The 27,198-nt window shown below is 49.8% G+C and overlaps 1 protein-coding gene across 4 annotated transcripts in view; it reads left to right on the forward strand.

Moving 5' to 3' along the window:
• The first annotated feature begins 1,049 nt into the window (after positions 1-1,049).
• Tent4a (terminal nucleotidyltransferase 4A) overlaps positions 1,050-27,198 on the forward strand; it is a 33,457-nt gene continuing 7,308 nt past the window's right edge. For 2 of the 4 annotated variants that reach the window (NM_001415844.1, NM_001107333.3), the window contains exons 1-7: positions 1,050-1,913; positions 18,721-18,844; positions 19,600-19,646; positions 20,661-20,781; positions 22,692-22,799; positions 23,770-23,898; positions 26,127-26,340. In NM_001415844.1, the coding sequence (NP_001402773.1) occupies positions 1,222-1,913; positions 18,721-18,844; positions 19,600-19,646; positions 20,661-20,781; positions 22,692-22,799; positions 23,770-23,898; positions 26,127-26,340 (1,435 nt within the window). In that variant the 5' untranslated portion in view covers positions 1,050-1,221. Of the gene's footprint in view, positions 1,914-9,237; positions 9,260-18,720; positions 18,845-19,599; positions 19,647-20,660; positions 20,782-22,691; positions 22,800-23,769; positions 23,899-26,126; positions 26,341-27,198 lie in introns of those variants that run through there. The other 2 variants (XM_063288105.1, XM_039110091.2) reach the window with 2 other exon arrangements.

The raw sequence follows: 27,198 nt of genomic DNA on the forward strand, positions 1-27,198 counted from the left end.
ACAAAGCTTAATGCACAGGCTCTACTCATTAGCTGTGATCTCCACATATACCGGTGGTCAGAAAACGCCAGAGACGATAAACATTCATTCGCATTAACACCACTGACTGAAAACAGTCAGCACGCAACATGGTCCTTTCTTCCACCTTAGTGAGGTAGCAGGGCCAAGTACTTCATAAGGTTTGCTCCAGGAGAGAAGCAGCTCCGTCATGCGGAAAATTAGCGGAGCCCGGGTGCAGGGGCCCAAGTGCGGCACAGGCAGAGCGTGCACCTGCTGGGTTGGACCCGCACACCAAATGCACAGGACATTGGAGCTGCTTCCGACTTCACGGGCCGCATGGCCCGCGTGCTAAAGCAGGCGCATTGGTGGAGCACTGGGCCAGCGACGGGCCACGTGGGACCCGCTCTGCCCCGTCACTCGACTGCACAGAACAAGCGAGGAGACGGCGGGAGGGCGGCGGCTCGACCCGCAGCCCAAGCCCAGCGCAGTCGCAACGGTTTCGTTTTCCCAGCTTGCCCGCGACCGCAGCACGCCAGCCGGCGCGGAAACTTCCACCCGGCTCCCTGGCGTTTCTGCGCACGCGCGGCGCGGCCCACACAACGCTTACCCGCACCCCGCCCCCTCCGGCCCCGCCCTGTCTGTCTGGTCTGCAAGCGCCCGCGCCGCCCTCTCTCCGCTGCCGACTAGAACGTGTAGTGCGCAAGCGCGGTAACCAAGGCGGCGCTGTCTAGTGAGGATTTGAAATCCCCGCGCGTGCGCATTGCGTCGCGGCCCGCGAGGGAGGCCGCGCCCCCGCCCCGCCGCCCCCGCGCCGCCTCCCCGCCCCTCATTGGAGCGGAGGCGGCGGCCCCCATCCCTCTCCCTGCCCGGCCGCCGCCGAGGGCGTCTTTCCGCCGCCGTGCGGCAGGAGCACCGTGACTGACTGACGGCCCGGCGCTCTGGGCCCGCCCCCTCGGCCGGTCGCCGCCCCTCCGATGGCCTCTCCCCGCCGCCCGCACGCTACGCCGCCGCCGCCGCGGCCCCCTCGCCCTCCCCGCGCCGCCTGAGCCATCCGGATCGTAGCTGCGCCGCGCGCCCCACCGAGCGCCGCCCGCGCCCATCCGCGCGCACCGGAGCGCGGCCCAGGCCCGTCCGTCCGTCCGTCCGTCCGCGCGGCCGGCCCGGGGCGCGGCGGGGGCGGGGCGCGGCGGGCGGCGCGGGCCCCGCGGGGGCGGCGCGTGGATGGATCCGCGCGTGGCCTGGATCCAGCCCGAGCAGAAGGGGCCGGCCAATGCCCTGTGGATGCAGATCTGGGAGACCTCGCAGGGCGTGGGCCGCGGCGGCTCCGGCTTCGCGTCCTACTTCTGCCTCAACTCGCCGGCGCTGGACACGGCGGCCGCGCCCGGGGCGGCGGGGCGCGCAGCACCAGCAGCAGGAGGCCCGGGGCCGGCACCCGCCGCCTCATCCCCGCCGCCTGCACCCGGCCCCGCCGCGCTGCCCCCGGCGCTGCTGACCGCGCTCGGGCCCGCGGCAGACGGCGCGCGGCGCCTGCACAAGTCCCCGTCGCTGTCGTCGTCGTCTTCGTCGTCGTCCAACGCGGAGTCGGGCACCGAGAGTCCGGGCTGCTCGTCGTCGTCCTCCAGCAGCACCTCGCTCGGCCGCGCCGGCAGCGGCCGCACCTTCTTCAGCTTCGCCGACGGCGCTGCCCACGCGCACCCGGGCCCACGCGGCCCCACGCCCGCCGGCTCGCCGCCGCAGCACCAGTTCCACCCGGGCCGGCGGAAACGCGAGAACAAGGCCAGCACGTACGGTCTCAACTACCTACTGTCCGGCAGCCGCGCGGCCACGCTGAGCGGAGGGGGCGGCCCCGGGGCCCAGGCGGCGCGGCCCGGCACGCCGTGGAAGAGCCGTGCGTACAGCCCAGGCATCCAGGGGTGAGTGCGCCCGAGACGCGGGGCTGCCAGCGTCGCGGGCACTTTAAAAACTCCGTTAGATCAAGATCTACCAGGCCGCGATTGACAGTTCGGGATGGAGGCCTGGGGCTAGACTAGAAAGCGGCTCCTTTCTTTCTTCCCCTCCAGGGCAGGGAAGCGAGTGGGAAGTGTATACCGGTGTTCTTTCCTGTAGGCTAAATCGTGTATTTTAGTGAGGTTGATGGTAAAAATTTTTGGTTCCTATTTTGAGACAGTAGGTTTTGGTAGTGGTGCAGTTTAGCCATCAAGTGTGGTTTAGAAGTGGGGTCGGAGGTTTCCTAGTACGTTTTAATTTTGGGCAGACGGTCACAGAAGGACCATCACCTGGGGTTTCTGAAAACCACCTACTAGCACTCAGGATTTTTTCCTTTGTACTCACAGTAAGGTGTCATTTTCATTTAAAAATTTTCCACACATCCCAGAGGACCTTAGAGGTTTAATGTCCCCAATGACAGCAAGATGGGGGTGTTGGTCTGGAATTGCCCCAGGTGAGACTGCTCTAGTGTGAAGCTCTTCATTCAACCCATTGACTCTTCGGAACATCTAGAAACCAAACAGTCGTTTGTAGTCTCAAGACTGGTGAGCTTGGTTTATCTGAGTTCCTGCAGCTCTAACGGGCATCTAAGCCCCCATCAGGCCTTCTCAGGGAGCTATCCCCAGTTTAAGTCCACCGGATGGTTGCTAGGCCCTGGTACTCTTTTGACTTCTTAGTGAGATGTTTGTGGTTGGCGGTCTGTGGGGAACACTGATACTCTTTAAGGTGGGAATGTTACATAGAAACAATTGTCCACTCTGCAACTTGTTTCACCTACGTTAGATTGGGATTCTTGTGCATGCACTACAGACCCAGGAGGATCCTAGTTTCTTCTGCTGTTTCTCCACAGTGTTTGCTTGTAGAACTTTCTGAGGCAGGTGTGGAGGAACAGATTGTGTGTATCAGTGGACCTTAAGGGAGGTTTCTGGATTGTTACATAACTGTAATGAACATGGTGTCTGCCGTGAGACAGGGCCTGACCCTTGACAGAGTTCCACGTGTGTACTTAAGCACCAACAGCTTATCTGCCCCTGGGTGAGAGTTGTGCCCCTTGAAGTGGTCTCTCTGGTGGTTTGTAAGCTGGTCAGCCTCTGTGTGTTCTTCTGTGGTTTTGTTAGTATGTGCCTCTGTGGGCTAGGTGTGTTTTTAGAGTCTGGGGTGCAGTTGGCATGGGTGGCATGTAGTTCTCTTGAACCCCCAAACCTGGGCCTTTCTTTAAATACGCTTCCTGGTACAGATGAACATTACTACCTAGGTATTCATACTTGGCTCCTGTCACCCCACTCCCACCCAAGTCTATAGTCCTTGATTAGATGCTGTCCCTGGAGCCTGGGTGTCTATATTTCAAGCACATTGTAACATCTCTGGAGGAGGGCACTCAGGCAGTCAGAGACTGGGGTCTTCTGGGCACTGTGTCCTTCATTGTCAGCATTGTCAGTGCAATGAGGTTCTCCTAGCCCTAACTTTAACAACCATTACTTTCCCCACCCCCAAGAGAGATGATGGCCTGAACTCAGTGGTTACTCTTCTTGCCTGAGCTCTGCCTCAGATCCCCATTTGCTCACTTTGGGGCACTATGGTACAGGTCTTAAGAGGGCTGGCTCAGAAACCAGCTGAGAGTTTGGCCGGGGATGCTGCCCACATACCTTTCCCATGCTTGGTGACTCTTCCTTGTCTGTCTAGGTGGCATATGTCATGATTTTGTTGAATGGTGAATCCTGGAGGAGGAGCTTGCTAGCTAGCTTGGCAGGTGTGCGTAAGAGAGTAGGGTGCCTCTGTCTGTTTCCTACTGTGATGAACCTCTCAGAGGGGTTGGGGAGGAGTTAGTAAACCGGGGGTCAGAAGAGCTGGGCCTATGTGTAAACAGTAAAGGTGGCTCCATTACTGCTTCTATGTGGTTGGTTGGTCTTCCATGATCTGACCTTGGGATGGCAAGAAAGGGACCTGTCTGAAGCTAGTCTTGTGCTGTGTGGGGCAGGCACCAAGCCTTCCTCTGTGGCTTAGCAAGAGACACGAGTTAGCTTGAGTGTGGCCCCAGTTAACAGTGAGGGGCTGTTAGTGAGAGGCGCTGAGCTTTCCTTCTTCCTTGGGGATATGCCTTTCAGAGGGACTCTGCCGACCTCCAGAAAGGACTAGTGGTTTTCTGGTGGGGTGAGAGTCTGGGTCTATGCCTGGTGGACACGTGGCACCTGCGCCATTCAGCTCTCTTTGGGAGGAGTCTGCCCTTGGAAACTGCTTGTTGGCTTGGCCTCCTGAAACTGTTTGACTGCAAGCACATCCTGGGTAGGATGAAGAAAACGGAAAGAGGACAGGGCTTAGTGTGTGAGTGTGGGAAGCTACCCTGAGCATAGCCCTGAAATCTTTGTAAGCCTTGAAACGTGGTATGCATAATGTCAGATGTGCCCTCTGCATGAGCTTCTTACTTAGAGATGGAGGCAGGTATGGGCAGGCTCTACGGGTCCTCCCTTCTCCTTTTCAACTCACTGTGCCTTCTGAGTCCTCAACTCAAAGTATGATTCCTTTGTCCTGGTCAGTCTTCAATGGCTTTACAAGCTGCTTCAGGTTAAAGGTAAAGAACAGAGCCCTGGAAGTGAGGATGGAGTGCCATCCTCACTGGTGTCTTCCATTTAGCGAAATCCTTACTGGTGTCTTCCAGCAGGAGTGCAGTTGGACATGGGAAGGGCTCAGCCCTTGCATGCACCTGCAGCCTCATGGCCTGAGTTGACTCTGTGAAGGTTGCGTCCTTCCAGGTGTGCCTGCAGTGGGCAGCAGTCATACGCAGCTTCTCTGCTGCTCTCTTCACCATGGTTAGTCTTTTAATGTATTCTGTGCCCTCGGTGATGGGAATCCCATTGTCTGTGTGAAGCCTGAGAAGCCTCCAGTGTCAGCAGTTACAGCATGGTTGTGGATGGCGTTCATGGGACCGCCGGGTGGTTCTCTCCCAGCTCCATGCGTTCTCTTTTTGCTGTTCTCTTGTGAGGGAGTCAGAGCTTGATGGAACAACCAGGTTCCCTCTCCTGTAGCACAGTTCCTAACTGCTTTGATAGAAGCAGTGGGCCTTTTCTCAGAAGGCTGCATTGGGAAGGCACAGGTGAGGGCCCAGTGGGTTGTGCTGTGGACACACAGGTGTAGTCACTGTTAGTTCCCTCCCTGTCTTCCTGTGAGCATCAGGGGATGCATGGGAGGCAAGTTGTGATCACTACCTGTGTAGGTGACAGTGGCACCTTATAGGTTTCTTGCATTATAGGTTTCTTTCACAGAGATGCTCAAGGTTGAAGAGGGAGGTAAAAACAGTGTACTACACAGATGCCTTATTGTCATACGGACAGTGTACGACCTTTCTCCAAGCACTGCTCTCTTGTCATGGCCACCGTGGCCAGTCTCCATACAGAACTGGGAAGGCTTGTAAGGTGCTGTTACGGGTGGCAGAGGGGAGTCCCAGAGAACTGCTGAGCCACGGCTTGCTCAGAGGGAGAGCTGACACTGGAAAAGGCTGCCTGGGAGGACAAGGCCAGTCTTCTTTTTGGATTAGAATATTAAACAGGCTGGCACAATCCTTTGGAAAAACGAGAGGCCCTAGGGTTGGGGAGGTTCTGGGTTTGGTTCTTAACACCAAGGAGAAAGCAAATAGAAACAAACAAACAAACAAACAAACAGAAACCATTAAAATAAAAATGGAGGCCCCGGAGTAATTTTGAAGGAAAAACATCTAATGCTCATGCTGTTTAAGTTAGGAGGGGGTCTTGGTGTCCTGCTGCTGTGAACTTTGGATGAAAAAGCAGGGCTGCTTTCCCCTTAGAAACAACACACTTTTGGCTTAAAGTAATTTTTGAGGCAAACACATTTTTATAGATTTTTTTCATACTGTTATTTATGTATTTGGTTTTGATTCTTGTGTATGTGCTTGTGTGAGTTTATGTGCATCACATTTACAAGGGTCTACAGTCGCCAGAAGGGGGCATTGAATTCCTCTGGAACTGTACTTGCAGTCAGCCATGGGCAGCCAGATGTGGGTGTTGGGAATATTCTGGATTCTCCGCAAGTACTCTTAACTGCTGGACAGTCCATCTAGCTCTTTAAGTAGACATTTAAAAGAAAAAAAAAAGGTATAACTTTAAGACTTGTGCTTCAAAGTTTTGGCTATTTGATGACAGATAAGTGCTTTGGGGCAACATCTTGAAAGATTTCATACAAAGTATCCTTTGGGAGCACGGTACCAGTGCACCATGGACAGAAAGGATGCTGTCCTTGGTAAGGTGATATATGTAAGAAAGTAATCTGGGATGCTCAAGTTCACAGACTTATTTTTGATGATGCAGACAGAATTCAAGCTGTAGGAGTGCCCGCCCTTTCCAGGAACCATTTCTAGTGCTTGTTGTGGCTGGTGTTGTCATGATGAGGCCAGGTCAGAGGCTCTGCCCAGTCTGTCAGTGTTGCTTTTCTCTTAAGCAAAGTTGGATGGTAAGCTAACCCCAGAAGGCTGCCTAGGAGAGTGTGGCTTGCAGCAAAGCCAAGATGGTGATGCTCTCTGCATGCCTCTGAGCGGGGTAGCCATGTTGTCTTCCCTTTTGGCATGTGCATAGACTCAAACAGCATTGTGCTCCTGATGCTTCTCCATTGTTCACTGTTCTGTGGTCAGGTAGCAAAGTCCGCTGGTCCTGTGGGCTTGGACCAGTTATCTCCTCAGTCACGTTCTTCTGGTCACTTGAGGACGGCTTGGGTGGGCTGTCCATTCAGCCAGGCAGAGGGCGGAGTGTCAGCTGCTTGTTGTCATACCTGTCTCTAGTGCCCTCTCAGAAGCACATTCCTGCAGTGATGGCTTTGGGGACACTCTTCTTTCTTGGTCCTTCACATCTTCAAGGCCACAAGGTGCCTTGACTCTCTTGTTTCTTGCCAATTAGAGGGGATCCCTTACCTCTAAGGGCGAGCATGATTGCATAGGCCCATTCAGATGATCTGTCTTCAGGCCATGCAATGCAGCATGGGACACGATCTACCACACAGACATTGTTTAGTAGGAAGACAGCACTGTTGTGGGAAGAAGAGGCCATGGTTGTCTTGCCCAATACTGTTTTCTGCTTGGACATTAGCCCATTGCAGTGACTCTTGCATTTGCCAGTCCTGTCTTCTGGCTTGATTGACACCCCTGAAGCTGGGCTGATTGATGGCAAGAACAGTGTGCACTTTTCTGTGCCTCTCACAGATGAACCATTCTTTAGTCTGCCATTTAAAACAGTTTACACAAGAGTCACATGATTGCACAGAAACTGTTCCAGCCATGAGGACACCTGCATTGATCAGATTGTCTTGGTGGCCCATTTAAGCTGCCATTTGGTAATGAAAAAAACCCCATCGTTGCTCTGTATAAGATGTGGCCAACACCTGATCTGCAAGCTCTGTTGATGGGGATGGTGGTTTGCCTATGGCCTCCATTGCAAAACATGTGCCACCTCCTCGAGCCAAAAGACCACCTCAATTCAATTCTTGCCTCGTCTCTTCCTGAGCCCCCATCTGAATCTTCTAATTCCTATGGAGTTAGCTTCTATTGTACCCTGCCTACCTACACTCCTAGCACCAAAGACATGCATACTAAGAAAGGTGAAAAAGACAAATAGATTTTGTGTGCAAAAGTAAAGAAAACTTTAGTTGTTTGTCTTGGGCATTTTAAACATAGATTGTAAGTTTTGCAGTGATTTTAAAATACAAAACAGTATAGCATGTTAGTTTCTGTGAGTGTAACTAAGACCCATAGTGCAGGATGAAAAGAGTGACAAACACACAGGATGAAAAACACATAGAAAAGTCTCATGTGGCATCTGAAAGGCATTTCCATTTGCTTATATTATTTTTGTTTTTAAAAATTGGGTAACAGAAAAATTAAAAAAAAATAAAACCTGGGTAAATTTGGAGACCAAATGGACCACCTGCTGAGTGTTGCCGGTCATCTGTGCTGTTTGCTGACCTCCTGGATGGGCTGGACTTTGTCAAGTCTTAGACACATGGGTTCTGCACAGGTTTATCTTTTCCCAGATGGCAGACCCAGCTAGATGGGATGCCCCTATGACATCCTTGAATTAGTGGCTTTTGACACTCGTTTGCCTTTAAAATTTTTTTAAAATTAAATTTACTTACACTCCAAATGTTACCCCACCTCCCAGAATTCTTCGCCCCATCCCCACTCCCCTTTGCCTCTGAAAGGGTGTTCCCCCCTCCACCATCCCCCTTCCCTGGGACATCAAGTCTCTACAGGATTAGGTTCATCCTTTCCACTGAGGCCAGACAAGGCAGTCCCCTGGTACATCTGTACAGGGGGCCACGGACCAGCCCATGTGTGCTCTTTAGTTGGTGACTTAGTCTCTGGGAGCTCTGAGGGGTCGGCGTAAGTAAGTTGAGACTGTTATACTTCCTATTGGGTTGCTGCTTTGCATAACTCTGTGGCTTTTCCTGGTGTTTGTTTTCTGAGAGATAGCAGTTCTAATCCTGGGAATGATTGGGGCAGAGTCTAACTCTTCCCGTTTTTACCTCAGTTTGCAGCATACACTTGATTTTGAGAACATGCTTCATTAGCCCAGTCACATACTCACAAGTCTGGTTCTGGCTGGTTTTACCTGGGCTCTAACTCCCCCACCTCAGTTTCCCCGCCTGAGGAGTAGGGCCGGTGATATAACTCATAATCAGTTTATGTGAGAAAGGCTGCTCCTTCCCCTTTTCCTTCTCTAAGGAAATAGAAACCAAAAATGGGCCACAGGAATGCCACCTTCTCTTCCCTTTCTTAAGTAGACAATGCTACAGACCCAAGCTCCATGTCCTAGAGAGGAGAGGAGGATGTGGACTCAGCTGAGACCAGTGTTGACACTGGGGAGTTCTGGGATCCCCCTCATCCGCAATCCTTGTATTTTAAATGAGGACAGCACTTTAGTGAGTCCAGTGTGTGTGTGTGTGTGTGTGTGTCTGTCTGTCTGTCTGTCTGTCTGTGTGTGTGTGTGTGCGCGCGCGTGTGTGTGTACACTGTGCTGAAACTGAATTAGCTTGGTTTCGATTCTTAGTCTCTGCTCAGAGTGGAGGACCTAGTGGCCGTGGATGACCCTTACTCTGAGTTCTTTCCTACTTCCTACACAGAGTTACTGGGTTTGGAAGGAAGATAGCAGTGTGCCCGGAAGCCACAACAGCGCAGGGTGGTGCAGTCCTGTGCAGAGGAGGACATGCAGAGTCTGCCTGGGCAGTGGCCACTCTTCATGTGAATCGTTCAGCGCTTGGAGGGTGGCCAGTACAGGTGAAGAACTCAATTGAACTTTAATTTATTGATTTGTTTTGTGGCATTGGGAATCAAGCTGAGCACCTTGAGCACGCCAGGCAGACATTGTACCAGTGAGCACCCTCCTGAGCCTTACTTAATTTTAGTTAAAATTTAAATGGCCCTGTGTTTGGACAGTGCTGGTTTTGTGTAACTATGTTTTATTTGAAACACTTTAACTCAGTTGCTGAAATAAATTGAAATTCAAGCGCAGTAAAAAAAAGTGTTGCTCAGCAAGTTGCTATGGAGAAAGCTCTAGAGTTCATGTTTCTGAGTTTCCAATGCAAATCCTTTATGAAAGGCATCAGTTTCATGACTGAAGCCACATGGGGTAGGGAGAGTGAGCTCAGAGCCACTCTGAGAAGTGGATCATTTCTGGTCAGCTTGCAGAAGATGGAGGAGTGGTCTGCTAGTGGTTTTGCGAATAGGTTGGCCTTCCTGGTCTCTCCCAGTTCCAATATCTTTCCTGCCACCGTCTCCCAGCAGCCTCTGCACAAAGATGCTAGTGAGCTCTGCTCCGCTTGCCTCTTTGACTTCCTGGTTCATGGCCACACAGAAGCAGTATTTCTTGTGTTTTACTGACACAGCTAAAATGGTTTGGCCAAGAGGTCTGCACATGTGCATGTTGCTGTTGCTGAGGGAGATGGCTACCACAGACTGAGGATTTGGCAAGGCACTAGGCAAACCAAAGGTATGCCTCGTATGAATTATACGAGGCCTTTCCTGTGCCAGGGATTGCCTTTCCCAATAAAAGAGAGATGAAGAAGCTGTGAGATTCTGCCTTGCAGAGTCTTACCTGACATTTCCTGGAAGAACCAGGCATCCCTGTAATCCCAGCAACAGCTCGTTTGAACGAGATGAGAGTATTTTTCAGGAGATGCTCTGTCTGGTCCAAGGGTCACCTAGGAAGTGACGGAACTGGGCTCAGATGCAGGCTTCTTGTCTGGCAAGTCCATGCACTTTACCAGTGCCATCCAGAGGGTGAGAGGGGACATGGACTGAGAGTCAGAAGCTTGATTTGGTGGAATGGCAGAGACAAGAGGTGAAGCATAATGAAGAGTATTTTGGTCACAGGCATCTTCTCTAAATTGAAGTAACATTTAGAAAGTGAAAAGCAGCTATGATATGGTATCCAGAAGTAAAGAGAGCACTTAGCATGGTCTGGGAAACAAAGGAATCCAGAGTATAGCTACCAGTTACTTGGTGAATGAGTCACCAGAGACTAGTGTGCATAGAAGCAGGACGCCTGGAAGGAGGTCACAGCATTGACACGACACTCAACTATGGGTGGGCTGCTGCACGGTTTGAGGCCTGTGGGGGGCACTTGTGGCTGGAAGGAAACTCACTGTGCAGAGGCTTTCTTTCCTTAGCAGGTGGGCTCCGCCTCTTCCCCTGTGTTCCCACCTGGCTGTGTGGCCTGCTGTACTAGCTAGTCACAGCCTTAGCCGCCCACTGACCCACACCTGGGCATGGCCTATCTGTTACCCCTTTATATAGTGTTTCCTGCTGCTCTGCAGGGTGCAACAGTCCACCCAAAGTTGACCAGCACAGGACTGTCACTTGGAGTCCCTGGCTCACTCATTAACAGGGACTTGCCAAAAAGGTGAGGTTGTTAGGAACAGTGCCTGTGAATTCCAGGCTCTGGCTCCTCTGGAGAGAGGCCAGATGCTGCCAGGACTCTGCCTGGCTTCTGAGCACAGGACTTTGAATGTCCCCAAGGAAGTGAGCGACACTTCTCACTACTCTAGCAGCAGAAGGACAGGGGCCTCTATCCTAGTAGAAAGGGGCTCTTCACCTTTCTGTAAGACAGTTTACAGATGACTTTCAGAGCATTGATGCCTGTTGACTTAGTCATTGTTTCCTGACATAGGGGTAGCCCCTGCTGATGTAAAGTTGGGGCAGTTCTCCTGCCTCAGCCTCTCAGCTGCTGGGATTACAAACATGAGCCATCATTTCTGGTACCAACTTTAAAATAATGGTGTATTGGTAAAACTGGTTCACGTTCTCAAACGTGGAAGCTTTAAGTAACTCAGTCCCATTAATTAGATGGCCATAGCTGTGGATGGCATTGGAGCCATCAACAAAACTCACTAGAGTCATCTTCATGAAAACTTGAGTAAATTATTTTGCTTCAGTGAGAAATGTGCAGTTTCAAATAGAAACACAGGCTCCTGAGAGTGACTGCTGTGGCCAAGAATGTAAAGGCCTTCAGTGCAGAAAGCACTGGTTTGCTCTCAGTTTATGGGCTGAGAAGTCCACCCTTCTGTGTCTTCCCTCCTGACTGATGTAAGGCGTTGCTGTGAGTTTGCTATTGTGTTGTGTACTTTTGTTCACTGGCATTTGTTGGGCCCTTACTGAGCCAGTGTCCCAGGTCCTGTTTTCAGGACTACCTGTGTCGATTTGGGGCAGATTCCAAGTTGCTCCTCAGTGCTCCCTGTCTTGTGCTCTTATTAGCTCTGCAGGGCCAGCCCTGCATCCCTGGACTCCAAGGCATCCGTGTCTTCTGGCCGGGTTCTGGGCTGCTCTGCTCTAACCCTGTGCCTGTAATTTCTGCCTGATAGGTTGTTTAGTAGTTCTTTGTACTGCATAGCAGCTGCAGCCAGTACCTTTTTATGAAGGGACTGGATAGATATATTTTTGTAGAGTGGATAAGGGCTGTACTCCCTGAAGCCTGTTGTGACTCTGTAGGGTTGCTTGGCTTTCTTCTGTCCTCCGACGCAGGACCTTGTCTCCTCTGGTCTGAAGATTGATACCAAGTGCTGACCTGTCTAGACATCTCTGTCCAAGCAGGTCTCTTTGTGAGGCAGACTTTTCTGGACCTCAGATGCTTGTGCACTGCAGGCTGAAGTTGGCCTACAGTGTAAGAGGAAGCTCTGTCATGTCCTTGTTCTTGTGTTCCTGACTCTGCCTTCCTGGGGTGACAAGTGTCTGAATGTTTGTCCATCCTTGGATGCTGCTTGTCCTTGGCTCTGTCACAGACACCCAGCAGCCTCCTCCTGACCCCTGACTTTTCTCTACATTAGGGACATATCCTCTCTGATTTTTTTCTGTGGAGCTGGCAATGAGGTGGCTTTCTCTTCTGGGTTCACTGTTTTCGTGATACACTGTGTTCCTTACGACATCCCTCTTACCCTACCTATGCACAGCATATTTCCCCCTCTGCTCATCTTAATACTTAATAAGTCTTAATACTGACTCGCTGTGGATATTTTCCTATGGAAGCGACCCCCAGCCCCAATCCATCTGCAGTCCTGAAAGTCTACCTGTTCCATGGGATGACCATCCTGTGGCCTACTGGTACTAGATTGTGGGCAGCAGAGGTTTAGACTGAGCTGGGGCACGACCTTGTTGGGACCTGGACTTTGCTTTGAGTTGTTTCAGCTTTCCAGGGTCAGTGCTCTTGGCTTCCCCCCTGGACTTCCTAGAAGGCCTGGTGGCCTCTTGTTTACATTCAGCCCCTGGGGACAAGACTGACCTCCTGGGCTCCAGCATTCAGTCTACTACAGTGTAGGGATGCTGCCTTCTCTTCAGGGTTTCCTTGCCTGGGGGCCCGCTGTTCCTCTCCAGCTGCTGCTTTTCCCTGTCTCAGCGTCAGCACCAGCTCCTTGGAAGGTAGTCCCTGACAACTTGTCCTGTGCCACATGAAACCAGTTTGAATTTCTTCATTACTCCTGTTTTTTCATTTCTCCTATCCCCAGAGAAGACCCTTCTAAAGGGGGGGGGTGAGTGTGCCCATTTTTCGCCCGTCTGGCTCACTGGTCTGCTGTCCGAGCCATACAGGAGGTCCTCAGTAAGTAACTGTAGCATGCAGGTCACTTCTGCTTTCTGTACTGCAGTACTGGCAGAAACCTCTGGACCTGTTGGATTATTTTCTCTCCCTCTGTCTAAATTCTTGTCTTTTCTTTCTATATTTTTGGTAAATTTCCACTGTTAGGCTTCCTCTTTTCTCATAAGGTCCTTTTTGTTGTCTTGAGTCTCTGGTGGTTGAGACCCAGAGGACAGATACCACTGCCCTGGTCCCAATTTCCATATGTGGGGCTGTGTGCAGAGTGGTTGACAGTAGTGCCAGGGTCACACAGGAGAGGCCCAAGCAGCTGCCGAGTGCAGCTTCTTTTTTGACTGCAGCAGCAGAACTCCCTGCATAGTCCCTGGATTGTGCCTCTAAGGAGGCTGAAGGGTAAAGGGGCTGCCTGCTAAGGGGCTAAGTCATTGGGAATCACCCCACCCCCAACCCCGTGTGGAAAGGTTGCCCTAAAGCAGTATGTCTGAGCAAGGCCGGTGTCTGTGTTTGAGTTTTCTGCAGTAGCCCATGGCATGGAGTGGATGTGGGTTGTGTCTCTTAGGTCCAATGCAAAGCAGCCCAGTCCTGCTGAATGCTTTTCAGTATGCTCAGTGTCTAAGTACTGGCACTGGCTTCATCTGGTTCAGGGCTCACCAGACTTCCTCTGTAGAGACCCAGGGGCTGTAGCCACGTCAGAGGCATTGCCAGCACTGCAGAGGGAAGTGCATCATACTTTAGTTAACACTTTACTCATGATGTACCTGCTGTTGAGGAGTGATGCTTTTGCTTTGCCTGCTGAGTGGCTCTGGGGCTTTCTCAGTGTCCTTGGACTTGCTCTGCCCTGGGACAGTCTTGAGTCACCAAGCATGGACATAGTGCCTCTTATAATCCCTCCCTTGTTAGGCTCTGGAAGGCTCTTGGACATCTATTTGTTCAGAGCCCAGGTTGGCAATGTTAATCAGAAAGCTGCAGAGCCCTCTCTGTCTTGTGTATTAACCTGTTGTAGTTAGCTCTAACTGTGAACTTGACCAGACTGGCCTTTGGGTGTATCTGTGGAGGATTGGCTTCTTGTTAATTATGTGGGACGGACCCCACCCTATAGAAGACAATCACCATTACTGGGCAGGTGGTCCTGGGCTATCTGAGAAGTCTAAGCATGAGCCTGAGTGAGCCAGCAGGCACCATTCCCCTGCATTTTTGCTTCAGGTTTGCTGAGTTCTTGCTGTTTGATATCCCTCAATGATAGACTGCAACCTGGAGGTGAAGGCCACATAGTGATGGCGGTGACCTGGAAGTATACCCACCTGGTGATGGACTGTGATCTAGAAGTATAGCCACATAGTGATGGACTGTGACCTGGAAATATAGCCACTTAAACCCTTTCCTTCCCAAAGTGTTTTATCATAACAGCACTATTTTAACCCTAGCCTCCATTGCCTGCCCCAAGGAGTAGCTGCTACACAGAGATCTTCCTTCTCTTTTTAGCTTTCTCAGGCCAAGCCCTGACCTATGCAGTATAGCAGTCATATCCACCCCACCCCCTTTCTTCAGACCTCGTGCTCTCTACCATCTAGAGCCCTGTGTAGAAGATAGGTACCAGAGAGCTTCCTGTAGCAACTCAGAACAGCTAGTGGGAGTCCCCCCATACACCCATGGGCTCAGTTCCAGCCTACAGCCTGACACTTATTTTGAGCCTGCAGTTTAAAAAAAAGTGTTTGATAGTCTGAGACAAGGTTTTCTAATTTGTTTCTGATTCGGAGATTTGATACTAGTTGCCATGTGATATAATTAAATACAATCAATTTATAATTAGTTCATTAACCATGTCAGTTAATGGTGCTTTAAAGATTATCCACCCTCAGAATCACAGAAGTAGCTCACTCATTCTTCTGTAGGCACCTGTGTGCCTTGCTTAGCAGCCCCTTCCTTCTGCTGTATGAAAGAAAGCTGCAAGACTGTCCTGACTGCTCTGCGTACACTACTAGGTACTAACCTGCTGCTGTTAGCTTTAACTGTTAGCTTGACAGGGTGTGTGTGTGTGTGTGTGTGTGTCTGTGTCTGTGTCTGTGTCTGTGTCTGTGTGTGCACGCGTGCGCGCGTGTGTGAGAGAGAATATTAATGAATGAATGAATAAATAAATGAATGAATTGTTTAATTCCAATTATTTTTACCAAGGAACTATTTTCTGGCAAAAATGGTTCCCAAAGTAAGGGGTTTTGGTCTCAGAAACTACTGATTTTAAAGTTTTTTGAGGCTGGTTCTAGTGAACCACACCTTTAATGCCAGCACTAGGGAGGCAAAGGCAAGTGGATGTATCTGAGTTCAAGGCTAGCCTGGTCAACATAGCAAGTTTCAGGTCAGTCACAGCTATGGAGTAAGATCATCTCTGAAACCAGCAAGAGTAAACACTGAAGAAGTTTGAGGAGGGGAGAAAATGAATTGACAGTTGAGGAATTGAGGGGGTTTCAGAGTTTTGATTAGCAGAGGCTGGAAAGGGAGATTGGCATTGAAGTCAATGCAGGTCCTCGAAATCACTTTCCAGTAGAATTGGGAACTGATGGGATGAGTGGGCAATTCTGTGGGGAAAGGTGGTAAACATGACAGGTGTAGAGCCATGGGCCTGTGGACAGCAGAGAAGCCACGGGCCAGCAGCTCCAGCAGCTCACAGTTGGTGAATTACATGCTGTGGCAACACCCAGGGAGGGCCAGTTATTTAATTTCTCAGTTATTTAATTTCTCTTTCCTGTGGGTGCTTTCTCGCTTGTGCGCTCTCTTTCTCCCTCTCTTTCTCCCTCTCTCTCTCCCCCTCCCTCCCTCCCTCTCCTTTTATTTTATGTATATGAGTGTTTTGCCTGCATGTGTGTCTGTGTACCATCTGAGATCCTGGTGCTCTAGGGCTGGGGGTTTGGGGGTGGTGGTGGTGGTTGGAAGAACATGTTGGGTCTCCTGGAATTGGAGTACAAATGGTTAGGAGCCTCCATGGGTGCTGGGAACAGAACCTGGGACCTCTTAACTCCTTAGCCATATCTCCAGCACCAACCCCCTTTTCTTTTGATAAAGGTGCTGTGTGGAGCCTGCTGTGACATTTGGGTGTTCCTCTGCCTGTGTTGTGTGGTTCTTGTGCCTCAGCCATCCTTGCTGCAGGCTGTGGCTCTGCTTCTGCTCTGTGTCTCCTTGTGCTCTTTACTGATGTCGTGCAGCTGCTGACCAAAAGTTGAGAACAAAGGCAGCACCTTCAAACAGCTTACAAGGGGCGCTTGTTTTGAGTGGGGGAGCCCACACCTGAAGGTCTGGGATCCTTGCAGTAGAGAAGGAGTCAGTTTTGCCCAGGTAGGAACTGAGGGGAAGGCATAGGAACCAGGAACCTAAGGTAGGAGCTGTGTCAGCCAGCTCGGATTTACTTGGATTATGTAGGACAGCATTCTCAAAGTGAAAACCATCCTCTTAGGATGGCCATCACTTCCCTTAGTAGCTGGATTTGGTATGGAGAGATTTGGTTTGGCTTTATAGCTGGGATCCTTTCTTCTGAAGAATAGCCCAGAGATCCAAGCTCCATGTCTCTGACTTGGGCATTAAAGACAGAAACTGATGGAATATACAGAAACCGTGAGAAAATCTGTCATCTCCTTTTCTGGTGTTCTGAGATGGTCTCATGTGGTCCAGGCTGGCTCCGACTCTTGCCTCCACCTCTCAAGTGCTGGATTAGAGACAGGGGCTGCCACACTCCTCATGCAGTTGGAGACTGGCAGGCCCCAGGATGTGAAGGTGAAGCTCTGGCACTGTGAGCGCACAGGCCTCTCGCACACCTCTGCCTGCTTCCTTCCTCTGACCCTGTGGAGGCTCCCATCAAGCTTCCAGCCACCTGAAGCCAAGAGGTTTCACAGCATGGTCCCTTAGCTGGGGGTGCCTTACCTGCACAGATATAGCTTTCCGTGCTGATGGCAAGCCCTGTGGATGTAGCAGAATTGTGATTGACTCCTACTGGCTGTAGGATGCCGGCCCTAACCCATGAGAGGGACAGGAGGCAGCCATAGGCTCTTAAGGGGTGACCAGACGTGAAGTGATGCTGTACTTCCTCTTCCCATGTCTGCTAACAGCCGCTGTCAATCGTCAGACTTCTTGTCCTCCATGACTACACTTTGGTGGTGTCTTAGTGACCCTGCTCGGTTTTGGAAAAGGCCAACAGGAGGCTTAAAGGCAGTCCAGCAGCAGTGTCCAGTACTGAGAACACAGAACACATATTCTTGACGGATTTCCGCCCCCCTAGAGCAGTTTGTAATATTTATATCCCACTTATCATACTTCAGAAAGATATCTGCCTCACTGATAGGACCAAAGCACTGGACAGGACACTGTTTTACTGGGCACCACTTCTTGCTCTGGGCCTTACTTCTCCCTGGAGGAATGCCAGCCACTTCCTTCTTGGCCCAAGCGAGTGATCAGATGTCTGATTGTACACTGTGGGTTTTATTAATGGCAGGGTTTTTGCTGTGGATCAGAGGACACCTTTCCTTTCTGGAGAGTCAGGGAACTCCCTACTTACTGGTAAAGATGCACCTGAGCAAGGCAGCCCAGCACAAGGCCTGGGTGTGTGTGTGTGACTGCCTTATGCTGGTCGGGCCATCCTTATGTGCCACTTGCTAGTGAGACCTTGAGCCATGTTTTGGCTATTGGACCTCTCTGTCTACAGGATGTTTGAATGTGGCCAGTTTGAGCTATACATGAGATTTTCGTGAGCTAGCCTCAGTGCTGTGTTGTGACTGGGCCAGTTATTTAATTTCTCTTTCTGTGTTTGAACCTTGCTCTCAGGCTTTGAACTCTGTTGTTCTTACTCTGATCTCCTCCACTCTGGACTTAGTGCACAGCCAGCAGCAGCTCCTGTGGATTTGTGTGTCTCTCCTGTCTCAGGCTGTGTGTGCTGCCTACCATGAGGTGTACAGGGAAGTGCCCTTGTGACTCAGGATGCCTTGGCTGGCTGCTGTACTGCACTGCATGTACTGCCATGAGTGTAGCTTTCAGACTGACATTGTTTTAAATGCATCTTTAAAGGTTAGCCATAAATACATTAATGTTTGGACTTGACAAGAATTCATCAGTGGAGCTACACCATACTGTGAGATTTTATTTTATTTATGTTCGTAGAAAAGCAGCTGGGGCTGAAAAGATACCTTGGCAGTTAGGAGCAATGGGTGTTCTTGCAGAGGACGGGCTTGGTTCCTAACACCCACGGTTCAGCTCACTGCTGTGTATAACTAATTCTGGGGGACCTGATGGCCTCTGAGGGCACTGTGTGTCCAACTGTACATAGACATATGTGCAGGCAAAACTCCATACACATACAATAAATACTAATAAATAAGCTGGACTTTTGTAATTTCATTTTATGTGTATGAATGTTTGGTACATATCAGTGTAACGTGTGTGTACTGTGCCCTCAGAGTTCAGAAGAGGGCATCAGGTCCTTTAGAACCAGGCTTACAAAGGCTCGTGAGCCACCATATAGCTGCTGTGAATTGAACCTGGGTTCCTCTAGAAGAGTAGCAAGTGTTCTTAACAGCCAGAAGCTGGGTTCTGAGTGGTTCCACCTATATTTTGATCTATAGGAAAAGGTAGAGAATAATGCTCAGTGGTAACTCTCACTTTTCTCTTTATCCACCAGGCTCCATGAGGAGATAATTGACTTTTATAACTTCATGTCCCCTTGTCCTGAAGAAGCAGCCATGAGAAGGGAGGTGGTGAAGCGCATCGAAACTGTGGTGAAAGACCTCTGGCCCTCGGCTGACGTACGTATCCTGTTCACCTGCCAGTGGGAACGCCCTGGGGTTGTGTCAGCTTTGTCCAGTACATTCCCGCTTCCTATTACCACAGGCACAGTCCTGGGCAGCATTACCTGGGGACTGCTTAGACAGTCACTCTCCACTCTACTGCTGCATCTAGCCCTGGTGTAGTCCAGCCTTTGCTTAGCCCACGAAACCCATAAATATGAGTATTTAGGTTCTCATAGCCATTCGTTCGTTCTGCCCTCCCCTCCTATTTCGTTCTTGTTTTAAAATCAGGTTAAGGTTAGAAATCTCCCTCCTGCTCTGCCCACACTTGTGTTCACAGCATGGAACATGTTTGTTTCATTAGAAATTGCAAGTGCCAGCAGAGCATGGGGGCCAATGCCTTTGGTCCCAGCCATCAGGTGGCAGAAGCTGGGAGTTTGAGGCTCCAGTGGACTACCTAGAGAAACCGTCTCAAAACATAACAGAACACAAGCGTTGCCTGCTATGCACCCTCACATGAATGAGTGTGTGTCTGGAAAGGAGACTTGCCGACTTGTAGTCCTTGGTGCAGGCAGCCTGTGGTATGTCAGCTGACCAGGTAGCTAGCTAATCACCTGGCCTGGATTTTGATATAAATGTACAAAGAATTTTCTAGTTTGTTGCAACGTTTCACCTGCTCCTCCCCCTAATGTCCAAGCTGGTTTTGTTTGTCCTCATGTTTTGCAAGGCATGATGGGAGCCTGCTGACTTGAACTGTGGGACTTCTCTTTTAGGTGCAGATATTTGGCAGCTTTAGCACAGGCCTCTATCTTCCAACAAGGTGAGTGTCAGCTGCGGCACACTTGGGTGTTGGTTTATGGGATGGCAGTGGCTTTGTGCTTCTGAGGCTTGAATAACCAGCTAAAGGGAAGGATTACAGAGCACAGGGGAAATAGGCAGAAAGTAAAATTTATCAGCCTTAGTATTAAGGCAGCAGATTGCTTGTTTGGCATTTTTCTTCTTGCATTTAATTTCTTACAGAACAGAAATGTTGGGCATTAGAGGCATAAAATGATTGGGAACTGCCTTACTTACTATGAAACAGGAGGATGGGCCGGCTGAATTGTAAACTGCAGAAGCTTGCTTGGCTCTCAGTTCTGGGGACTGAAAAGTCTAAGATTCAGAGGCCATAGTTGGGTCAAACTTTGCTTTTTATAACAACCCACCCATGTAGCAGTGGTCTTGATTCATGTATGAAGACATTGCCCCAGAACTTACTCAGGAAGTAGAACGGCCTGTACTGTTGATGGGGGCCACGTTTCAGTGGGAGTCTGGGGTTGTGATAGTGAATAGAAAGTGTTAATGAACATTCAAGCACATTCTGTTAGAACAGTATTTCATGAAGATCTTTATATAGAAGAAGTGTTGGATTTACATCCTAAGATTGTCTTCTGGGTTCGTGTTTTCATATGCATAATCTATAGGTGGCTTTTGTTGTGCATGCCAGTTAGCGTTTGGAGCTAGCTTGTTAGCATAGCATTGGCTAAGAAGTCAGGACTCGGGGGCTGGCATGGGCAAAGGCCCTAGAAGCCAAGTGGATCAAAAGTCTTCAGGCATCTCCAGGCCATGAAGCAGGAGCCAGTGACGATGTATAGATAGCGGGGATTCCTGGGGCTCTGAGGGCTTTTTCACTCTGGCTTTAGATGACTCTAGAGCTGCATTTGTGCCCAAGGCTTAGGTGCTTACCTGTACCTGGTGGATGTACAGGCAATGTGCTGTGGTGCTGGCCTTCCACATGGGAGGTCACCTCCTGGTGAGGTGTGTTATGACTGATACGGGGTTCTCTTCTGTCCAGTGACATAGACCTAGTGGTCTTTGGAAAGTGGGAGCGACCTCCATTACAGCTGCTGGAACAAGCCCTGCGGAAGCACAACGTGGCTGAACCATGCTCCATCAAAGTCCTTGACAAAGCTACAGTGAGTGTGGGCTGACCCCTTCATCTGAGTGCGAGTGTCCTCTTGTGGTATAACCATACCAGCTACCATCTTCATGATTTACCAGCTGAGAACCTGTTTGATGATGAGTGGGCTTGTTTTCATTGTGAAATCTTCACTCTTGGCCCTGAAAGACAGACTTGTGTCCAAATGTGTCCATGCATAAGGCAAGGAAGAGAATCACTGAGTGCTATTTCTGGAGTGCAGCTTTCCTGTGTTGTTGTGTGCGTGTGTGTGAAAGACAGCGTGCTAACTTACACTTTGTTGTTGTTGTTGTTATGTGTGTGTGTGTGTGTGTGTGTGTGTGTGTGTATGTGTGTGTGTGTGTGTGAAAGACAGCGTGCTAACTTACACTGAAGGAAGAAAACCTAAAGCTCCCTTTGTGGCCCAGACCTGTGTCTACTTAGGAAAGGGGCTGGCTGACTTGGGATGCTGGAAGATGCGATTGCTTCTAAGAAGTTCCTGGGAGGGTTCATCACAGTGGTTCAGGTTAGACAGCTTATGTCTCAATCCATGGCCCTGGTGTGTACCAGTTATCAGCTCTGCTGCCATGCACTGGTGTTTCAGTTTTGAATTGTGTGTGTTACCTCATCTTTAGGGTTTTGGGGGAAAGTGAGTCAATCCAGTGGCTGCAAGATCTGTTGGTACTTTTGCCTAGGGTGGGTGAGTGTTTGACGGAAGCATGCCCACTGTGGATCTTCATAAAGTATCTGTACTATCCTTCCCAGCAGTAGTCCTTCTAGGCCTGGCTCCCATACTGCCTTTTAGCCTCCTGAACTCTGTCTAGACATGAGCCTTGGTAAGATGCAGAAGGCCATGTTGCACTTAGTCCTCCAACTGACTGGCAGGCATTATTTATTACCTTTGGAATTTGGCCCATGAGGAAACTCCCACAATGAATAGCAAGGAAAAGGCATTGAGCGCCATTAAACACGTGGGAAGAGATGACACCTTGCTGTGGTCCAGTGTCTCTGTGGTCCTGTGTCTCGCTGTGGTCCAGGGTCTCACTGTGGTCCAGTGTCTCGCTGTGGTCCAGGGTCTTGCTCTGGTCTAGTGTCTCGCTGTGGTCCAGGGTCCTGCTGTGGTCCATCTCTGCTGTGTTTATCCTTTTTGTCTTTAATAATTCCATATCCAGGGAGAAATCCAGCTGTTTAAGCCACTCTGACCACGCAGGCTTGCCTTGCGCAGTTAGTGATATGAAGCCCTTTGACAGTGAGGGAGGCAGGCAGAGACTTGCTCTTGGTATTGTTATTCAGATGTAAGGTTCCTGAGTTCTTGAACTTTTCCAGACCCAGACAGAGCATTTGAGGAATGTTGGATATAACCGCTTAGTCCTCCTGGTCTCCCTGCTTCAGCATGTTGAGAACTGTGTACCTTGTCCTCAGTCACTTGAAGGCGTCCCATCCCAGCTGCTGGGGCGGGGTTTGCTCTCTCTGCTGAGCATCCTCTGATGATAAACATGGATCTAGATCTTGAAGTGCAAGGGGTTTGTGTGTGGTGCAGCCTGTTTGCAACAACTGCTCCAAAATAAGGATGGTAGTGCTGCTATGTGTTTCTCCGTGTGTGAAGCCCTTGGCTCTGGCTTTACAGAGCAGAAGTGGGGCTCACCTTTGGGCATGCGTGGTGGGTCTCTTGAGTACTCTTCCTCAGGCTCCTATTCCCCTCTTGCTGTCTCACTTCAGAGTCAGTCTGCAGGAGGTGGTAGCGTGGGAGCCCTGCTAGGAGAGGACAGGTCATGAACATCATGTGACCTCTGAGATTAACTCCTGACAGAGCCCTTCTCTTTAAAACTGACATTCATGACCGCCAGTTCCCTTTTGTGAAGAGAGAATGGTGAGTGGCTGTCTGGAGACAAGTGATGTCACAGCAGTCTTTCAACTACATCCTCACAGGTGCCCATTATAAAGCTCACAGATCAGGAGACTGAAGTTAAAGTCGACATCAGCTTTAACATGGAGACTGGTGTACGGGCGGCAGAGTTCATCAAGAATTACATGAAGGTACTGTTGTCGCAGGTCCCCAGGAAGGACCAGCGGTGTGAGACCCTGTTATCATTTTTCTCATGAATATTAACAACCTTAGAATGGGTCATTGGTACAGACAGTGCATTTTCCAGGTTCTGTCACGGAGTTGGTGGAGGCACCGGAAAGTACGTAGTTGTTTTCTGATTGACTTTGCGTGAGTGACTGCATATTTTAGAGCACTCTGGGGAAATGTCCTGTGTGTTAGTACACAGCCTTGCTCCCAGCTCAGTGCTACACTCCCAACTTACTTTCTCACATGCCATAGTCTGTCTAGATTGGCTTACTCTAGAGACCTCAGTGCTTGTGAGTGTGAGGAGGGTCGGTGCCTAAGCTGCTGACTTCTGGAGCTTTGAGCATAGTCACTCCACCTGCCCGACGGTTCCCTCCTGAACAGACCCTGGCACAGCCAGCCCTGTGGTCTTCTTCCTGTCTCCTACTGACTTTGTCAGTGCCGCTCTCCTTTGTCATCTGATCTGCAGGAGCATTTGCCCCCCAGAGAATGCTTTGTTTAGCTCCCTCCTTGTTCCGTGTCCCTGTTTTCTCGGGTGCTGCTGGGTGCTGGGATTCTTGTGGCCGCCGGGCCCTTCTGTGTCCGACTGACATTGCCTGGACTGGGAGGGTGTTACCCCTTAGATAGTGTGAATAATTAAGCCTAAAACTGCAGTCAGATTTGTTTCTGGGAGGGGGGCAGGAGAATGGGTGAGAAGTTCTCTCTCTCACAGGAAGCTTGTCTAGAGTCCCTTTAAAAAGTATATTAACTATGGGGGTTGGAGAGAGAGTACTGACCTTCTCTGTTCAATTTCCAGCAACTGCATGGTGGCTTATAACCATCTATAATGAGGTCTGGTGCCCTCTTCTGGCCTTCAGGTGCACATGCAGGCCTAATTACAACCCCCCCAAAAAAAAGTGTATCAGCTGACTTGTTTGCCTCTTCTTGGGTTTACAGAAGTACTCGCTACTGCCATACTTGATTTTAGTGTTGAAACAGTTCCTCCTGCAGAGGGACCTGAATGAAGTCTTCACAGGCGGGATCAGCTCCTACAGCCTCATCTTAATGGCCATCAGCTTTCTGCAGGTGAGTGGGTCTTCTCTGCATCGTGCTCTTGGCAGCAGTGGTGACCCTCACCTTCACTGTGGGCAAGGAGGCTTCCTTTCCTGCTTCTCATCACAACGCTTCCTTGGTCAGCATCCCTCCTGTAGGTTGATTGTGTGGGTGCAGGCTTCAGGGAGCTCAGACTTGCTATGTTGAAAAGTGTGGATGGATTGTTCATTTGGAGCAGGAGAGCAAGAATTGGTTTATTACCACATAATCATAAAAAGCCTTTCTCACTGGTGCTTATCTGTAATTTATTCCCAAATACTCTTGAGAATAAAGGGCAAGTACCAACATGGGGATGAAAGGGAGAAATTTCCTTCTATTTTTTTTTTTTCTTTCTGTTTTTGAGATGAAGTCACTCTGGTTTGTGGCCTAGAACTCACTGTGTAGCCCAGGCCAGCTTTGGACCCACAGTAATCCTCTTGACTCAGTTTCCCTGGTGTTGAGATTGCACATGTGAGCCACTGCCTTGCAAGCCTTTTATGATGGTCTTAAATTCAGTGTCATCTCTGTTTTTCTGAGCACTAGGACTGCCCCCGTCAGTAGTCGGCCTCCCAAGGGCCACTCCTGTCCTTGCTGGTTAGTTGTTTGATTGGTGGTGTTGAGCCAGAATCTCTCACTTCTAAGTCATACTGACCTGGAATTCACTTTGTAGTTCAGGCTGTCCTTGAACTAGTAGCAATTATTCTGTCTGAGGTTCCTGAATACTGAGATTATAGATGTGAGCTCTTACACCTGCTGACTCATGAACAAAGTAGTATGTATGTTAATTATAAGTTTTATTGCATCTATATTTGCTTAAGAAAACATTTGCCTTTGTGTTTTCGCCATGCAAATGTGCATCCTCATGTGTATCACTGAAAGTGTGTGTGTGTGTCCCCACATATATCACTGGTTCTCCTTTGTGTGCTTGCTGAGGGTTTGTTACTCCCAGTGACACTGCTAGCCTGCAAGTCAGACTACAGCTTGGACTGGTGTGCATGAGCTTTGACACAGACTTGTTGCCCCTGAAGCATTTGTCCCTAGGTGTGACAGCAGTGCTGAGCTTTGAGCCCCATGCAGCTCATCCCCTTACAGTATACCACAAAGGGTGACATTACTGCTAGCTAAATGGTCCTCTCTTTTTATATCTTGAGTACCCCTGATGTGAGGTAATATGTTCAGATATCTTGTCAGGACAGGTGATGCTGCCTTGAGTGGGGTTTTCCAAGGCTTTCTGGTATGCTGTTACTGGGGTCCTTGTGGCTGTCAGACCTCACATGACTACATAGATGAGATAGCCTTCCTCCTCTGTCTGTGTTGGAGACCACCCACCTCATGCTGGACCTGGTGTAGCATCCTGCTTGACTCACAGCTGCCTGAGGGAAAAAGGCCAGGCCCTTCCCAGGTCTGTCTTGAATATTTGATCTGGCTCAAAAGCAAGGACATAAAGACTTGACAAAAGGACTGCCCTGTTCTTTGGAAGAGGGCAGAACTCTGACATTATGAGGAACCGTTCCTGGAGGGCCGTGTTCATGCTTCAGCCCTGTGCTACAGGACTTGGACACCAGGGAGGCTTGACCGTCACCATCTAGAGTTGTGCAAAGGGCAGAGTCCTATGTGTGACCATGGAGGTTGTGAACCACACACTACTACTCTTGGGTGCTTAGAGTAAGAGGCGTGCTCAAGCTCACTCTGTAGTGGGCAGCTGGGGAGTTAGTTGTAAGGGACAGTGGGCAAGCATCACAGTGAGGCTGTGGCTGGCTAGAACAAACTGGTGGTGAAGTAGCCTGACAGTGATGTGTGAGAGCAGGAAGTGAGTGCCCAGGTGAGTTCGTTCAGTCCACTCACATCCTGGTCCAGTGATGTGTGACACTGTTCAGTCTCATCCTGCCACCTACTGGCAACATGTCAGGATGATGACATTAATATGAACTGTACAACCACCATCCAAATGACAGTTGTACAAAGTATGGAAAACATAACCATTGGCAGGCAGCATGAGGGTAACTAGATGTGTGTGTTTAGATGTCATGGTCTGAATGGATGTTGAGATGTCATCTTTCTTTCAAGCCCCACCCACCCACTCACATAGGCATCCATTGTCTTGTGTTTTCTCAGGTGCTATGGAGTGGGGACCCTTCAGTGGGTCCCTGGAGAGGCTGCTAGGTGAGTGTCTTTGGAGTGTAGCTTGAATTCATATACCTGTGGCTCTCTTGCTTTTACAGTTACATCCAAGAATTGATGCCCGGAGAGCTGATGAAAACCTGGGAATGCTTCTTGTAGAATTTTTTGAACTTTATGGAAGGAATTTTAATTACTTGAAAACTGGTATTAGAATAAAAGAAGGAGGTGCCTATATCGCCAAGGAAGAGATTATGAAAGCCATGACCAGTGGGTACCGACCGTCGATGCTGTGCATTGAGGACCCCCTACTGCCTGGTGAGCTTATCTCCCCTGGCTGGGAGCACAGTGCTGGCTTTTCTGTACCTGCAGACCTCAGTGGGACACTTTGAGGAGTCCTGATTCCAACTAGTTTATTGCATTTTAAAATGTTTACATACTGTAAATATCAGAACTAGGAAAGGCTAATCAGGGAATCCTCACAGAAACCATTCACTCTGGAAAGAAGCATGGGCCAGTGAGTAAAGTATGAAGTCTCCTGCAGGTGTTTCTCCATGGCTTTCCTGTGTCACTGTGAACATTGCTCTTGCATTATGTGGTGGCTGGCTAGGACTCCCAGCCCCACTCTGTTGGTGCGCGTAAGGATGCTTGTCTCACTGTGGCAACACTTGGTCTTTAAGTCCTTGCCAATCTGATAACTGCCTGCACGTTCTTGTTTAGTTGCAGTCCTTCCTGGTTTTTGCTTTTCAATTTTGCATATGCCTTTTGAGCCTGTCTTGGGTGATAGGCTTTAATACTGTGATAGGATCATGGTGGGTAGTGGCAACAGGACAACGGGAGACCACAGACCCCCTCTGCTTTGTTCTTCTCATGCTGCAGCTGTGGTCTCCTGAGCTGTCCAGATTGGTGTTCTGTGCTGGGGAGACTTGTCCACACTGCTCACAGATCCCAGTTTGTGTTCATTTGGTCCCTTTTATTATTCTGCTCCTGTTCATTATTTATTTACTATCTTCAAATTAATGATCGTTTTAAAATTGTTCATTCTAGGGTGAGAATAATTTCTTTAAAAATCTACTAAAAGAAAATGTAGACAGTTCTAGTCAGCTATCTTTAAGTGATATGTCAGATCCCATAGATGGGGAGGTAGGGTTTCCCTGGGAACGTTCTAACTGCGTG

This window comes from Rattus norvegicus, chromosome 1 (genome assembly GCF_036323735.1).
Source record: "Rattus norvegicus strain BN/NHsdMcwi chromosome 1, GRCr8, whole genome shotgun sequence".
Lineage (NCBI taxonomy): Eukaryota > Metazoa > Chordata > Mammalia > Rodentia > Muridae > Rattus > Rattus norvegicus.